The 13,590-nt window shown below is 61.1% G+C and overlaps 2 protein-coding genes across 2 annotated transcripts; one reads left to right on the top strand and one right to left on the bottom strand.

The window, feature by feature from the left end:
- The first annotated feature begins 863 nt into the window (after positions 1-863).
- On the top strand, positions 864-6,173 carry LOC132330481 (sterol 26-hydroxylase, mitochondrial). The gene is made up of 9 exons (XM_059852867.1): positions 864-1,118; positions 3,196-3,386; positions 3,657-3,856; positions 3,940-4,137; positions 4,276-4,436; positions 4,762-4,928; positions 5,157-5,238; positions 5,313-5,513; positions 5,612-6,173. Exons 1-9 carry the CDS (start codon positions 885-887, stop codon positions 5,735-5,737), a joined length of 1,560 nt encoding a protein of 519 aa, XP_059708850.1. The 5' UTR covers positions 864-884; the 3' UTR covers positions 5,738-6,173.
- Positions 6,174-6,885: 712 nt separating this feature from the next.
- PRKAG3 (protein kinase AMP-activated non-catalytic subunit gamma 3) lies at positions 6,886-13,531 on the bottom strand. Its single transcript, XM_059852875.1, has 13 exons — positions 12,172-13,531; positions 11,272-11,311; positions 10,775-10,995; positions 10,609-10,690; positions 10,464-10,522; positions 10,145-10,190; positions 9,969-10,023; positions 9,739-9,865; positions 9,471-9,636; positions 9,260-9,297; positions 8,884-9,030; positions 8,711-8,804; positions 6,886-7,504 (listed from the first exon to the last, which is right to left on the bottom strand). Exons 1-13 carry the CDS (start codon positions 12,202-12,204, stop codon positions 7,482-7,484), a joined length of 1,131 nt encoding a protein of 376 aa, XP_059708858.1. The 5' UTR covers positions 12,205-13,531; the 3' UTR covers positions 6,886-7,481.
- Between the last annotated feature and the right edge of the window lie 59 nt (positions 13,532-13,590).

Genomic DNA, 13,590 nt, shown 5'->3' with positions numbered 1-13,590 from the left:
GCACTGCTGGGGGACAAGGCAGGCCCAGGGGGGTGACAGGCAGGGAACAGAAGCAGGGCAAGAGGGCTCAGTCTAGGAGGGCAAGCAGACCTAAAGAGCAGCCCAGTGGTGAGCCTGGAGCTGATGCAAGGTGTGCAGGTTCTGGAATGTGATACCCAGTGCCAGAGTGCAATGCCAGTGCTGGCACACGTTGTGCCCTGGCTGGTGCTGTGCCCAGTCCTCGTGCCCGTGCCTGATGTGCAATGCCCAGCAGCCACTGCCTATGTGCAATGCCCAGGATACAGCACCTGGTGCCACGGCCTCCATCGTGCCAGGGTGCTCTACCTGCCGTGCCATGCCAGTGCCATGCCAGCTGGCTGCCAGCTGCCTTGTGCACAGCTCCACCATGCACAACACCTGGCACCCAGTACCTGCCACATGGCACTGGGCACCGCTGGTGCCATTTCCAGTACCCAGCGCCCGCTGCCTGGTCTGCAATGCTGCTGAGCAGTCACCGCTGTCCAGTACTTGGTGTATGGCTCATGGTACCCAATGTGCTGTACCGAGTACATAGCACGCTGCAGCCGGTTTCCACGACCCGGTGGAAGGTGCGCCATAGCCGGCACAAGGCGCACGGTATGGACAGCCCCGTGCCCGGGCCCCGCTGAGCAGCAGCCGGTACCCCGCATCCAGAGCGCAGCAGCCGGGGCCAGTACCCGTTGCGCAACGCACCGGGTGCGCGATTCCCTATTCCCGGTGCGTGGTACCCGGTGCGCTATACTCAGTCCCCGGTGCCGGTGGCCGGTCGCCGCCCCCGCACCGCCCCCCGAACCGCCCCCGGTGCCGCCCCCCACCACCCTCGGTGCCTCCCTGCCCCGCCCCGTCCCGTGCGCTGCCGACGGAGCATGGCGGGCCCGAGCGGCGGGGCCCGGTGGCCGCTGCTGCCGCTGCTCCTGCGCCCCCGCCCGCCGCCGCCGCGCAGCAGCCCGGGACCGCCGCGCAGGACCGGGGGCTCGGCGGCAGCGGCGGCGGGGCCGGCGCGGCTGAAGGGACCGGAGGAGCTACCGGGGCCGGGGCTGTTCCGTACTTTCGTCTGGCTGTTCCTGCGGGGCTACCTGCTGCACACGCACCGGCTGCAGGTGCGCCGGGGCAGCCCGGCCCGGGGCTGCGGGCGTGCGGGGCTCGGGCTGCGTGGGGGCCTGGCGACCCTGCACGGGGGCGTAGTGGGGGGAGGATGGTTAGGAGGGGTGGGTGGGATGGAGGGGCTTCCGGGGGGGCTGCAGGGAGGGTGCTGTACCCGGAGGCGCTTTGCAAGGGAGGGAGTGGGTGCGGGCTGGGGACAAGGGGACGTGGGCTCCAGGGAGGGGGTTAGCTGCCGACAAGTGACGGCAGGGAGTTGAGCGGGGGCGGCAGTGCAGGGAAGCAGAGGGGCTGGGCGGTGGGGGACACCCGGCGCCGTAGGGTGATGCTGGGGCAGCGGGCAGAGAGGGGCCAGCAGAACAGTGTGACCTCGGGAGGGTCCAGCCAGCCTAGGGCTGCTCCAACATCCACGAGCCGGCCGGGCAGCTGAGGGCAAAGGTTCGGGGGCATCTCACAGGGTCCTGGCATCCCTGGGCTCCCAGCTGTGACAGCTGGAGGGAGCAGTGATTTTGGGTGCAGGTGATTGGGCAGGATTTTGGGCAGATGATACCAAGACAGGGGAGGGGTAGGCAGAGGTATTTGTTTTCTTCTGTCAACACTTCCTCATACGTCGGATGAAGCAAGCAATGGGCTTGGCTGGCTGCAAGCCAGGCGGCATCTTCTAGCACCCTGGAGCTCTGACCAGCCTGAGAAGCATGCAGGATCAGGCCTCCCTAGCACCTCAGAGCACCAGGCACTGCTGGCTGGAGAAGGGGTTGTCATAGGAAAGTGGAATTTCAGGGTGTAGGCACTGGAGCTCCCTCCTGCTCCCTCCTGTGCTTGGGACTCAGAGCACAGCCTGGCTTTGCAGAAAGATTCCCACATGCTCTGGAGGTGCCTTTCCCCAGATCCAGGCAACTCTAGCTCCTCACAGCCCAGCTCTCCAAGGCCTGCACTGTGTCAAGTCCTGGCTGCCAGCAGATGCTGGTGGGCAGGCTTCAAGCCAGGGCACAGCTGCCCCATGCCCACAAGCTGCCTGCAGTACCGGGGCGGCTGTCCCTCCCCCTCCTCCTGCCACCATGCACGAGGAACAAGGAACGTCTCCCCGTGGTGACGAATCTAGCTGAATCCAGGCTCAGGCTGCGATGCAGACAGTCACCAAGGGAGATTGTACCACGTGCATCCCCGCAGCCATGGGTAATGGGGACCAGGGCTTGCCTGCTGAGTCCCCTGCATTCCCCCCATGCTTGGCCGTGCTCTGCAGGGGCTCTGGGAGTGCCTGGGCGGGATGGAAAGTGGCCTTTGGACATGGCCCTGTGCAGATCCACTTGCAAAGAGCTGCCCAGCTGCCCCCAGGGGATGCACTTGGAGGTCGTGGTGCTCCTGGCCAGGGAAGCAGGCATGGCACCTGTGGCTGCAGACAAGGAGAAGTGAGCTGCAGCCAACAGGGCCCACAGCAGGGCTGATGTTGGTGAACATCCCCTAGCTGGCTTGTGAGCCTGTGGCCCCAGGGCCATGCCCTGGACGTGACAGCCTGTTCTGGGAGCAGCCCAGTCATGCCCTAGCCTGGTGCTTCCCTCCCACTGCTGATCATTAACCACCACTGGGTGGTGAGTTCAAGGACCCACTCAGCAACTGTTGTCCCCAGGTTGAGCAGAGCTGGGGCCATGCTGGAAGCAGCAGGTCTTAGTCCTGCTGGTGGTTGCTGCAATGGTCCTGCATCTCAGCACAGTCCTGCGCTTGGCAGTTGTCTCTGTCCCTGCTGTCCCTTCTTGGTCTTCCTTCCACAAAAGACCCCCCAGGCTCTCTGTGCATCTCTGGGGTGGGTGAAGGATGTGCCAGTCTGTGCTGAGGGGTCAGTGCCTGGTGTACTTAGTGCTGGGACAGGAAATGAGCCTGGAGACACCAGCCCAGGCCATCTGCAGAGCACTTCAAGGATGCTGCCAGCTAGGGGGTGTCAGAGGCAGGTGCTTGAGATGAGGTGATGCTGAGGGGTCCATGGGATGGGTGCAGATAGGCACATTCAGGGCAGCGTTGGGGCAGGGAGGATCTGACCCAGCTCGTCCCATTGACTCTGCCATGCTTTGTGCATCACAGGTGATGTCCCGACGCCTTTATGGACCTATCTGGAAGTCAACTTTCGGACATTATAGAAACATCAACATTGGGAGCCCAGTGGTGCTGGAGCAGCTGCTACGGCAGGAGGGCAAGTACCCCATGCGGAGCGACATGGCCCTGTGGAAGGAGCACCGGGACACCCGGCGCCTGCCCTACGGACCCTTTACCGAGTGAGTCCTGCCCTGGCTGCGCTCTCTGGGCCAGCATACATCTCCTGCCCCTTCCCTAGACGTAGGGCCCAGGTGGCAGTTGGCATTAATCCCGCTCCTGCAAGCTGCCTGTCCCCACCAAGTAGAAGGGCATGGCCACGGCGGGCGGAATGACCACTGGGATGGTTCCAGCCTGGGGAGGGGAGTGTGCACACAGGGATTGGGGAACTGCTGCCAGCCACTGCCCCCTGCTCGTCCATGGCCCCGGTGCTGAACCTCGTCCCGATCCAGGGAAGGGGAGCGCTGGTACCGCCTGCGCCAGGTCCTCAACAAGCGGCTGCTGAAACCCTCGGAGGCGCTGCTGTACGCGGATGCCATCGGGGAGGTGGTGTCAGACCTGATGGTGCGCTTGCGGGAGGAGCGGAGCCGCAGCCCCTCGGGTGTGCTGGTGGGGGACGTGGCCAACCTGCTCTACCGCTTTGCCCTGGAAGGTAGGGGTGTTCTCTCCCTCACCCCTGCCCTGTCCCACCGTTCCCGTTCCTCCAGAGGTCTGGATGCGGTTTGTCCCCCACAGGCATCTCTTATATCCTCTTTGAGACCCGCATCGGGTGCCTCAAGCAGCAGGTCCCTGCTGAGACCCAGCGCTTCATTGACTCCATCAACCTCATGTTCAAGAACTCCATCTTTGCCACCGTCCTGCCCCGATGGAGCCGCAAGGTGCTGCCCTTCTGGGACCGTTACCTGGACAGCTGGGACACCATCTTCGCCTTTGGTTAGTGGTGATGATGGGGGTCCAGTGTGGTGGCACTGTACTCCCTAAGGACCCTTAAAAGCGGGGCAGTCCTCGGCCAAATGTCTTTTTGGCAGCCCTCGCTCTGTCAGCTCTGGTTCCTACTCTCTGTCCCTGCAGGGAAGACACTGATTGACCGAAAGATGGAGGAGCTGGAGGGGCAGGTGGAGCGTGGTACGGAGGTGTCTGGCTACCTGAGCTACCTGCTGGCCAGTGGCAGACTCAGCCTGGATGAGGTCTATGGCAGCGTGGCCGAGTTGCTGCTGGCTGGTGTGGACACGGTGAGAGTCAGGCAGCTACTGGCAGGGGATCCCTGCTGTGCTCCATGCCCAAGGGAGCCCATGGGGCCATGCTCCACCCAGCTCTTGCAAGCTCTACCCTGGCTTGGGCTGATGCTCCACAGGGGCAAACCCTCAGGGACTGGTCAGTACAGACCTTGTCCTTTGCTCCCTGCCTCCCTCTCCCCTGTACTTGCTGCCCCTCACCCCTGACTTCTCTGCATACCAGAGCAGAGCTCTCTGGTGCGGTACGGATGCTGTGCTTGGCACAAGGCTACTCAGGTACTGGCCCCAATTCCTTCACTCCCCCTGGTGCTCCACTCCCCAGACCTCCAACACGCTGTCCTGGGCTTTGTACCACCTCTCCCGGGACCCAGACATTCAGGAGACCCTGTACCAGGAGCTGAAAGCTGTTGTGCCTCCCGACCGGTTTCCTGCTGCTGAGGATATCCCCAAGTTGCCGATGCTTCGGGCCATTATCAAGGAGACTCTGAGGTACATCCCAGCCTTGTCCCTGCCCTGAGATCCTGGTCACCAGCCCCTTCTCCAGGGGGGATGCACCAGCCAGGCAGGATGCAAGGCTGGATTTCAGTCCCTCTGGACTGCAAATATCCACCTCCCCCCTGGGGAGCTGCTGAGCTTTGTCCTGCCTGTGTCTCATCTCACACTCTCCTGGATCTCCAGATGAGTTCTGCTCCCCCATTAACTCTCTCCATATCCCAGAGTCTACCCTGTGGTGCCCACCAATGCCAGGGTCTTCTATGAGAAGGACATTGTCATCGGAGACTACCTCTTCCCCAAGAATGTGAGTGGGGGCCGTGCTGTGGGGACCCCCACTGTACTCAGCGGGGTCATTAAACCCCAATTCCCGCCCTGCAGACCCTCTTTGTCCTGGCGCACTATGCGATGTCCCATGATGAGACCTACTTCCCTGAGCCCGAGCGGTTCCTGCCCCAGCGCTGGCTCCGGGGACACGGCTCCCCTCACCACCCCTTCAGCTCCATCCCCTTCGGCTATGGGGTTCGCGCGTGTGTCGGGCGCCGCATCGCTGAGCTGGAGATGCACCTGGCCCTTGCCAGGGTAAGTAGGGATCCCTCCACTTTGGATATCTTGCCATGAGCTGGGATGGGCATCCCAGGGAGTCCCCAAGGCACTGCCAACCCCCCTTATCCCCACAGATGATCCAGGCATTCGAGGTGCGGCCGGACCCCCGTGGCGTAGAAGTGACATCTGTATCCCGCATTGTCCTGGTGGCTGACAAGCCCATCAACCTGGAATTCATTGCTCGCCCAGGAGCCCCCTGACTGCACGTCCACCCCCACCCTGGGTGCCAAATGGAGATCCCCCTTACTGCCCCACAAGGAGGACAGGAAGGCAAACCCCTTCCCTGGCCAGCATGGGCCAGGGGGCTTACAGCCCCACAGTGGGAAAGGTGGGGGGGATGAGAGATTGCCCTCAAATCACCCCTGGGCCACTAGTAACCCCTGCCCAAAATCAGCAGGACGCTTGGGGAACTGCTGTGCCTTTGACACACTGCAGGGGGTTGTGTCCCCCTCATCCCGTGCCCAGCTGGGCTGCGTTAGGAACCTGGGAGCTCTTTTGGGGCTGGGGGAAAGCAGGGAGGGGGCTTGCAACCATTCGGTGTCTCCTTCGTCCTGTCCTTGTGTAGCTGCGTGTGGATCTGTGCCTGGAGCCAGGACATCTGGGTCCTCTCTGAACAGCTGACCTTGGCCTCAGAAACTTTTCTGTGCCTCACTTTTCCCCTTGCACCCATGGTGGTGTTTGGGGTTTGCGCCTTTCCCGAGGGACAGAGCCAGCCCTGGTCCTGGGATAGCACAGCAATAACACATTCCTCATGATGGGAGGAGGCCTGTCACCACCCAGCACTGGTATTGCATCCCCTGGCAGAGCCAGCCAGCTCAGGAGGGGTGTTTAGGTCCTGGGACTTTCCACTGTCAGCCATTATTGCACTGAGATGCTGATATGGGGTAACAGAAATGGCAGGGCTCGCTGCAGGCAAAGCAGGAGGAGAAAGATCAGCTCAGCATCCCCTACCCCCAAGCCAGGACCATTGCAAGGCTCACAGCTGGTAGCAGCCACAGGCAGGGGATACATTGCCATTTGCCCAGAGTCCTTGAGGGGTGGGGCATGGGACATTTTTAGGAGTGAACCCCTCATACTTTCCTGCTTCTTGGACTGAGGGAAGCAGCAGGCAGAAACCTTGCTGGTACCAAAGCTTCTGTCCCTCAGTGTGTCCCCAAAGGGACCTGCACACCACCAAGATGATTAAGACTGCATGCCCTGTGTCCCCATCCCCTTGGTTCTACCCACACGTGCTCAGGTACTACTCTGCCAGTGCCAAACTTGCTGGCAAACAGCCAGTACCCCTTCTCCAGCCTGGTTCTCTCCAGAGGAGTCACGTCCAGCTTTACCCCAGAAAGGCAAGAGGCAGTTCTTGGATCAAGCTGTTTTGTTACAGCAAGGCTGAGCAGACTAACAAATAAATAAATATCCCCTTCCCAACCCAAAACGTGCACAGGGTCTCCATGCAAGTGCCCATCCTGCTGCCAGCTCTAGCACAGGCTGTGCCTCTGCCAGAGAGCTCCAGCCCCCTGTGACCCTAAAATACAAAAGCCTGTGTGTGCAGCTGAGCCTACGCTACCAGGCACCGAGCACAGACAGCGGGACTGTGTTCACTAGGAGGGAGCCACAATAGAAACACTCAGATCCATCAGCAGGATGGCAGAGGGTGGCCAGGTGGGGCTGTATGGGTCTCTGCCCAGCTGCCGGCATGTTGCAGCCCCTCCAGCATAGTGCCCACTGAGCATCACTGTGTGCTCACTGGCAGGAGGCACCCCTGGGTCCCATTTTCAGTGTTTCTGCCTCTCCAAGACCGGCAGGATCTAGCCCTGGACTCAAGACGAGCCTGAGGACTGGGGTGAACAAGCATGTCCTCCCCACAGAGAACCTTCGGGCCCAAGCCTCCTTCTCACAGGTCGCGCAAGAGATCCCCGAGTCAGACAAGACAGTGGCATTTCCCTGGTGTCTTCAGAGTGAGGATCGATCGATGCCTGTGGGGCAAGAGAGCGTGTGAGAGACCATAACCCCCAGTCAGTGCTGGACTGGCCACCCTGTGACACAGTCCCTCCAACCATCCCAGTGGACACTGGTGTCTTTCCTCCAGTCCTTGCTTGTATGTAAGCCCTGGGGTAGGAGGGAGAGAAGCTTGGCTGGCATGGGACATCTCAGTGGCCCCCTGCAGCTCCTGATACAGCCGCCCCTGTGGGCATCCGGGATAGGGTGAGCAAAGGCACTGTGATGGGGGGAGGGGGGCAAGGGAGATATCCCATTTGTGGCTAACACACACCATTCCCAGTCCCCTTCTGTGCAGAGCAGGTGGGCACAGGCCTGTCCCAACCCATTGCCCACCACCACCCCAAAAAGCATAATTACCTTTGGGAAGCATTTGGGAACTAGAGTCAACTCCCCCCTCCTCATTTCACCCCAAAGAGGTGCCAGAGTGAATGCCAGGACCATGCCCATCCATAGCCAGTGAGGATTCACCAGGCAGTGGGTGAGCAGAGCCGGCTGCGGGTGGCCAGGCAGTGTGGTTCCAGTGCCACCTGGGAGTGAGCCCTGTCTCTGGAACAGACAGTTTTGGGGCTGCTGCAAGTGGAGGGGGTGGGAGGCTCTGCCAGCTGGGGCCCATGGGCTGGCCACATTTTGCTTATGGCTAGTGGTGGGCAGCAGGTCTGGGGTGTGTGGGGGCGGGGAGGTCTGTCCGCTCTGTGTCCCTTGGGAATGGCACTGGAGGTGCTCAGGTCTCAGGAGGTGAATGAGGCAATATCAAAATCAGGCTTTTGTCTTGGGGTGCATCACACCCCAAAACCCTCATCCAGCCCAAAGCCCAGGGACCTGCAGAATGCGCATTCCACACGCTGCCTGAATGGGGTTCTGGGAGAGTGTCTCTGTGGAAGGTGCCCCCATCCTTTCTCACAGTCACCAGGGATCCCCTGTGATCCTTTTGTACACCTGGGACAAGCAGCATCTGGGTCCTGCTGTCCCCACCTGGGCACCCAGTGCTGCCAGACCCCAGCCCCAGCCTCCTCCATCCCCCAGGACCACTTTGTATGGGGCAGAGGCAGGTGACCCAGCAGCAGGGAGGGGACAGACACACAGCAATGGGGGGCGTGGCGCCTACCTGAAGTGGAGAGAAATTGAGGGTGCAAGTGAAGAAAGATGGAGCACCGTGGGCTAAGAGTTAAGAGCATCAATACCTGCAGGAGTGAGCACAAGGGCCTGCAGGATGTCAGAGAGGGAGACAATGCCCCGCGGGTAGCGGTTCTCATCCACCAGAACCAGGCGATGGACCTGTGGGTGCAGGCAGAGCATCACAGGCAGGCTGGGCAGCTGGCAGCCATGGCTGGCACATGGCACCCCAGCCACTCACCTGCTCCTTGGCAATGCGGTCAATTATGTCCTCCATAGGTTCGTGGGGGTAACAGGTGAGGACCCCCTCCAGGCAGACACTGCGCTGCTGCAGTGCCTCCCTCACACTGATGTCCAGGTTGTTGTAGGTCTTCTGGGCTGCCAGGTGCTGTGATAGATGTGTCCCCATTGAGCACCCCAAGGTGTCCTTGCACCCCATTGTGCCACCACAGAAGGGACACTGAGCCCAGGAGATGCACAGAGCAGATGTGCACTGGCACGTGCATGACTATTCATGTATGGTGGGTTTGCATGGGCACAGACAGGTATAAGCACCTCACCAGTGCATGCAAGGGGCCAAACTTGAGCCTGGGCACGCACACACGCAGGGTACTCACAATGACATCAAACCGCGAGTACAGGCCAACCACTTGCCCTGCAAAGAGAAACAGCACCGGGGCTGCAGAGGGAGCCCTAGGGACCACCTGCCATGTTCCTCCCACACCCCAAGGGGCAGCCCAAGGGCCAGGAAAGGGGTTTTGGGTAGGGATGGTGCTGGAGCTGCTTGCAGAGGGAGGTGAGGACGTCACTTTTTCCCTCCCCAGGTACCAGCATCATTGATGACAGGCAAGGCGGAGACACGGCGATCCACAAAAATCTCCAAGGCAGTGTGGACTGGGGCAGTCTCAGCCACGACGGCCAGATCACGGAAGGTGCCAATGCACAGTTCCTGCACTGTTTTCTTCAGGAAGCGTGGCTTGGGGATGGTAGAACCCTTCAATGAGACAGGGCAAGGCTGGGCTAGCACCTGCATGTACCTTGACACCCTTGCCTGTGACACCAGCCATGGGTGTGCACAAACAGCCCCAGCACTCACAAAGATGTGGAGAAACTTGAGGATGCGCTTGTGTGTCAGGATATGCAGGACATTGCCTGAGACAGGCTCAATGACAGGCAGGCGGTGGATCTTGTGCTTGATCAGGGAGTAGACAGCATCGAAGAGGCTGTGGGTGATGCGGACACCGTGGTGGGATAGGGCTGCTTTCAGGTGCACACACACCCCCCCACTCCAAGGGGAGTGCTCTCCCCCGGTGGACAGGCTCTCACCTATTGCTCGGAGAGATGTAGACCAGTGGCTTGAGGGAGCCCTGCAGGTACACCTCTGCCAAGGGAGAGAGCTATGAGACGAGGTTCTTCAGCCCTCTCTTGCAGCCCCACAACCCCAGAGCCCACATCCATGCCCTGCATAACAACATCAGCCCAGCCACCCACATGATTTTTACCTCTCCAGGTCTCAATCTTGTGCTCCTCCACCTCGTAGATCTGAACCTGGAGGCAGGGAAATGCCCTGGTCATGGTGGCTCCATGGGGTACTGAGGCCACTCTGAGACACTGCCCCCTTCCTTGGGCATCATGCCCCATCACCCAAACACAGGGATTGCATTTTGGGGGCCAAGCAGGGGAGCAACAAGCGGATGCTGGTCTGGCCTGGAATCATCCCCTGGTCATTGTCTAGTGATTAAGAAGGGACCAGGAGTGATGGGGACAGCCACTCCCTGCCCTGCATGTTCTGATTCCCCAAGCCCTCCTGACGGCACTCACCAAAGGTGAGCGGTAGTAGCGGTGGAGGATGTTGATGAAGTCAGTGATGGTGAGCATCCCTGTGGAGATATGTGGGGCTGGCAGCACTGCCTGTACCGGCTCTGCCAGGCAGGCGATGGGGCCAGGCATTACTTCTGGCACTCACCCACAAAGCTCTGCGTTTTGCTGTCCCAGAGAGGGGCAGCACGAACCCCGTTGGCCACCAGTGCAAAAAAGGCTTTCTTGATCTGCTGGCAGAGTGCAGAGGGGTTCAGAGGATCCCCAAGCCTGCTTCTTCACTGCCCATCCCCGTTCATCCCCCAGGTTATCACCTCCAGGGAGACGTCAAAGACAACGAGCTTGCAGCTGGTGGGGATGGCATCATAGCAGCAGTGGCTCCTCAAGAAGTGCATATAGACCTCAGCATCAGGGTTCTGAAACTCGGCCTCTGGGCCCAGCCCCAGTATCTCATTTCCCAGTGTGAAGGTGACAGGTCTCCTGTATTCTTCCTCCTCCTCTTCCTCCTCCCTGGGGCATACAGCCTTCAGAAACCCTGCAGGCAAAGTCACCCCAGTCCTAGCCAGTAAGCTGAGCTGCTGGGTCTCAGCTGCTGGGTCTCAGCACCCTCCTGCCTGGGCGGAGCAGGGGATGCTGCCAACAGAGCACCTCTGTTTCCTATTCCACAGGGGCAGCACATAGCGGTTCTCCAGCCTGGGGCAGACTCCAGCTGAGGATAGGGGTATGGGCAGGGTGGGCAAAGGACCAATGCACTTGTCGCATGATAAGGCAGTCCCCCCTCCCAGACACCTAGACTCTTCCTGCTACCCACCTTCCTCCTCAGGGCACACAACAGCATCCAGCAGCGCCACCTGAATGGGCACACAGTGAGGAGGGGTCAGCAGGAGTCAACCCAGTCTTTTCCCCACCCATGGATTCTGCCTGCACCCACCCCCACCCAGGTGCTCTGGCCCACTCAAGCCAGGCAGCTGTCTTTTCAGGGTGGGGATGTGGTCACCCCCCACCAGTCCAGGACCCCCAGAGCCTGCAGTCTCCATGGCAGCTCCAGTCCAGGACACCCAGCTTGTCCTCCTGCTCTGGGGAGACAGCAGGGGTCTCCAGAGCAGGACAAGGCATGGATGGCAGGACCTCCTGCCTTCTCCCTCTCCTACTGGAGCCAAGAATGTCCCACAGCGGCTCTGCGCCCATCCTCTCCCAGTCCCAAGGTGTAAATTCCGTTCTTGCTTCTTCCCGTGCAGAGAGCCTCACCAACCCCATTGGCCCCTCCCGAGGACCAGGTCCATCCCAGGAAACCCATACTAACAAAGCAGCAGCCCGAGGAAGAAGGGCTGGACAGCTGACCCTGTTCCCCCAGTCCCCAGGACACCCTATATAACACAGCAGCACATGCAGAAGGAAGAGCTACCCCGGCCACAAAGCTTCCTGACAAAACCAAAGTTTACAGGCCACCCTAAAAAAATGAAGGCACAGAGACAGGGACCACCACTCCCTAAGGAGCCTTGAGCCAACACAGAGAAGGAAGAGACCCTGCACCACCTGCCCCAACCGTTCCCAAGGGGCTTGGCACAGTTGGGACAAGGACGTCCTTGTCCCCAGGGCTGCATGTCGGTAGGAAGGGGCCCGTCAGCCGCCCACATCCTCCCACTCTCGGGGTGGTCTGTCCCCAATCGACAGTCTGTCGGGCCTCGCCCCCCACCCAGCCTTACGGTACCTGGGACGCGGCGGGGCCACGGAGCTGTTCCATGCTCTCTGCGGGGCAGCGCTGCTATTCTGGGCCCGCGGCTGGCGTGGCCCTGGCAGATAGAGTGTCAGCGAGCAATGCCAGCCATGCCCCCACCGCCACCGCCGCGGGGGGGGGGGGACGGGGACACGACGGGACACGGCCGACGCCACCGAGCAGCGCCCGCAGCCACCGAGCAGCCTAGGGCTGAACTAGGTGGTCGCGGCCCCGGGGGCCCTGGTGACCCGAGGGAGGGGGCGATGGAGGGATGGCTGGCTGGGGCCAGAGAGCGGAGGGACAGCCCGCTCCGCGGACCCCCGTCCTCCAGGAGAGGTGCTCCGCGCCGTCCGGACGCGATGCTGCCCGGCCCCATTGCGGTGCGGGGCACAGCGTTCCCCTCTCCACGGGGATGCCGGAGAACGGCTGGGTCCAGCCAAGGGCTGGGTGGATGCGGACCCTTTGTCGTCGACGCTGCCCAGCCCTGCCTGTCCCTGTCCGGGATCCTGCTGCAGCTCACTGTCCGCTGCGACCCTGGTCCCACGGCGGGGGCAGCCCGATGTGTGGGGTAACCTTCCTGCTCCCCCTCTGCCCGTTCCCGGCTCCGTTTTCTATTTCTGGGAGTCTGTCGGGCTGGCTGCAGGGCTGGTGGCTACAGGGCCAAAGGGACAGGTCTCTGGCTGCAGGGGACAGCTGGATACTGGCCCATAGCGGGGTACAAGGAGCTCCCTGGTGCAGCCTCACAGCAGGCAGGAAGAGGAGGGACGAGGAGAGGACGGGGCCTCGGTGCTGGCTCACAGGGTGGCCCAAATCAGCGCAGTGGTGCAGGGGCCCATGGGGCCAGACCCTTACAGCTGTGCTGTGCAGAGCAGCCTGGCTCCAGCCTGGCCATCGTGGGTGCTGGCAGCAGGGAAGGGAGCAGGCATCTCCACTTTCGGAGGCTATTTTCAGGTGCTGGAGAGAAGCCGAGGAGAGATGAGATTGTCACCAAGGAGACCAGAGAAACAGGGCCCAGCACTGGGAAATGGTGGGCTGTGAGGAGAGGGGAAGGAAAGGCTCTCTAACAGACCCAGGGCCCACACATCAGCACCTCCTCTGGGCCCCAAGAGCCAGCCCATGCACTCAGCATTCACCTACCATACTGGGGGGGCAGAATCCTGAACCAGCAAGGGCCAGCTCTGGACACCCAACCCTTCCTATCCCTCTTGTAAGGTTGGACTGAACTGTTCTCCTCGATTAATGATGCACAGGATAGTTCCTAAGACGTAAGGAAGACTCCAGACCAAAGCAGTTATGCTGGGAGCTGCCTTTCCTTGCAGGGGGATATGTTTACCTGCTACAGGGCAGCAAGAATTACTCTAAGGTCTGGGAAGGACAGGGAAATGGGTGGTAGCACAAACCCTCCCTGTATCA

The sequence above is a fragment of the Haemorhous mexicanus genome, chromosome 8 (assembly GCF_027477595.1).
Source record: "Haemorhous mexicanus isolate bHaeMex1 chromosome 8, bHaeMex1.pri, whole genome shotgun sequence".
Lineage (NCBI taxonomy): Eukaryota > Metazoa > Chordata > Aves > Passeriformes > Fringillidae > Haemorhous > Haemorhous mexicanus.
This window is presented reverse-complemented; position numbering and strand designations above follow the sequence as displayed.

What these genes read in the sequence shown, in the direction of transcription:
- LOC132330481 (XM_059852867.1), top strand. Translation starts at nt 885, where the DNA reads ATGGCGGGCCCGAGCGGCGGGGCCCGGTGGCCGCTGCTGCCGCTGCTC. An exon ending in CCCTACGGACCCTTTACCGA is followed by an intron (nt 3,387 to 3,656) that starts GTGAGTCCTGCC and finishes GTCCCGATCCAG; the next exon opens with GGAAGGGGAGCGCTGGTACC. An exon ending in TGCTGGCTGGTGTGGACACG is followed by an intron (nt 4,437 to 4,761) that starts GTGAGAGTCAGG and finishes TCCACTCCCCAG; the next exon opens with ACCTCCAACACGCTGTCCTG.
- PRKAG3 (XM_059852875.1), bottom strand. Translation starts at nt 12,204, where the DNA reads ATGGAACAGCTCCGTGGCCCCGCCGCGTCCCAG. An exon ending in TCTTTGACGTCTCCCTGGAG is followed by an intron (nt 10,691 to 10,774) that starts GTGATAACCTGG and finishes CTCTGCCAGCAG; the next exon opens with ATCAAGAAAGCCTTTTTTGC. An exon ending in TCAAGTTTCTCCACATCTTT is followed by an intron (nt 9,637 to 9,738) that starts GTGAGTGCTGGG and finishes GTCTCATTGAAG; the next exon opens with GGTTCTACCATCCCCAAGCC.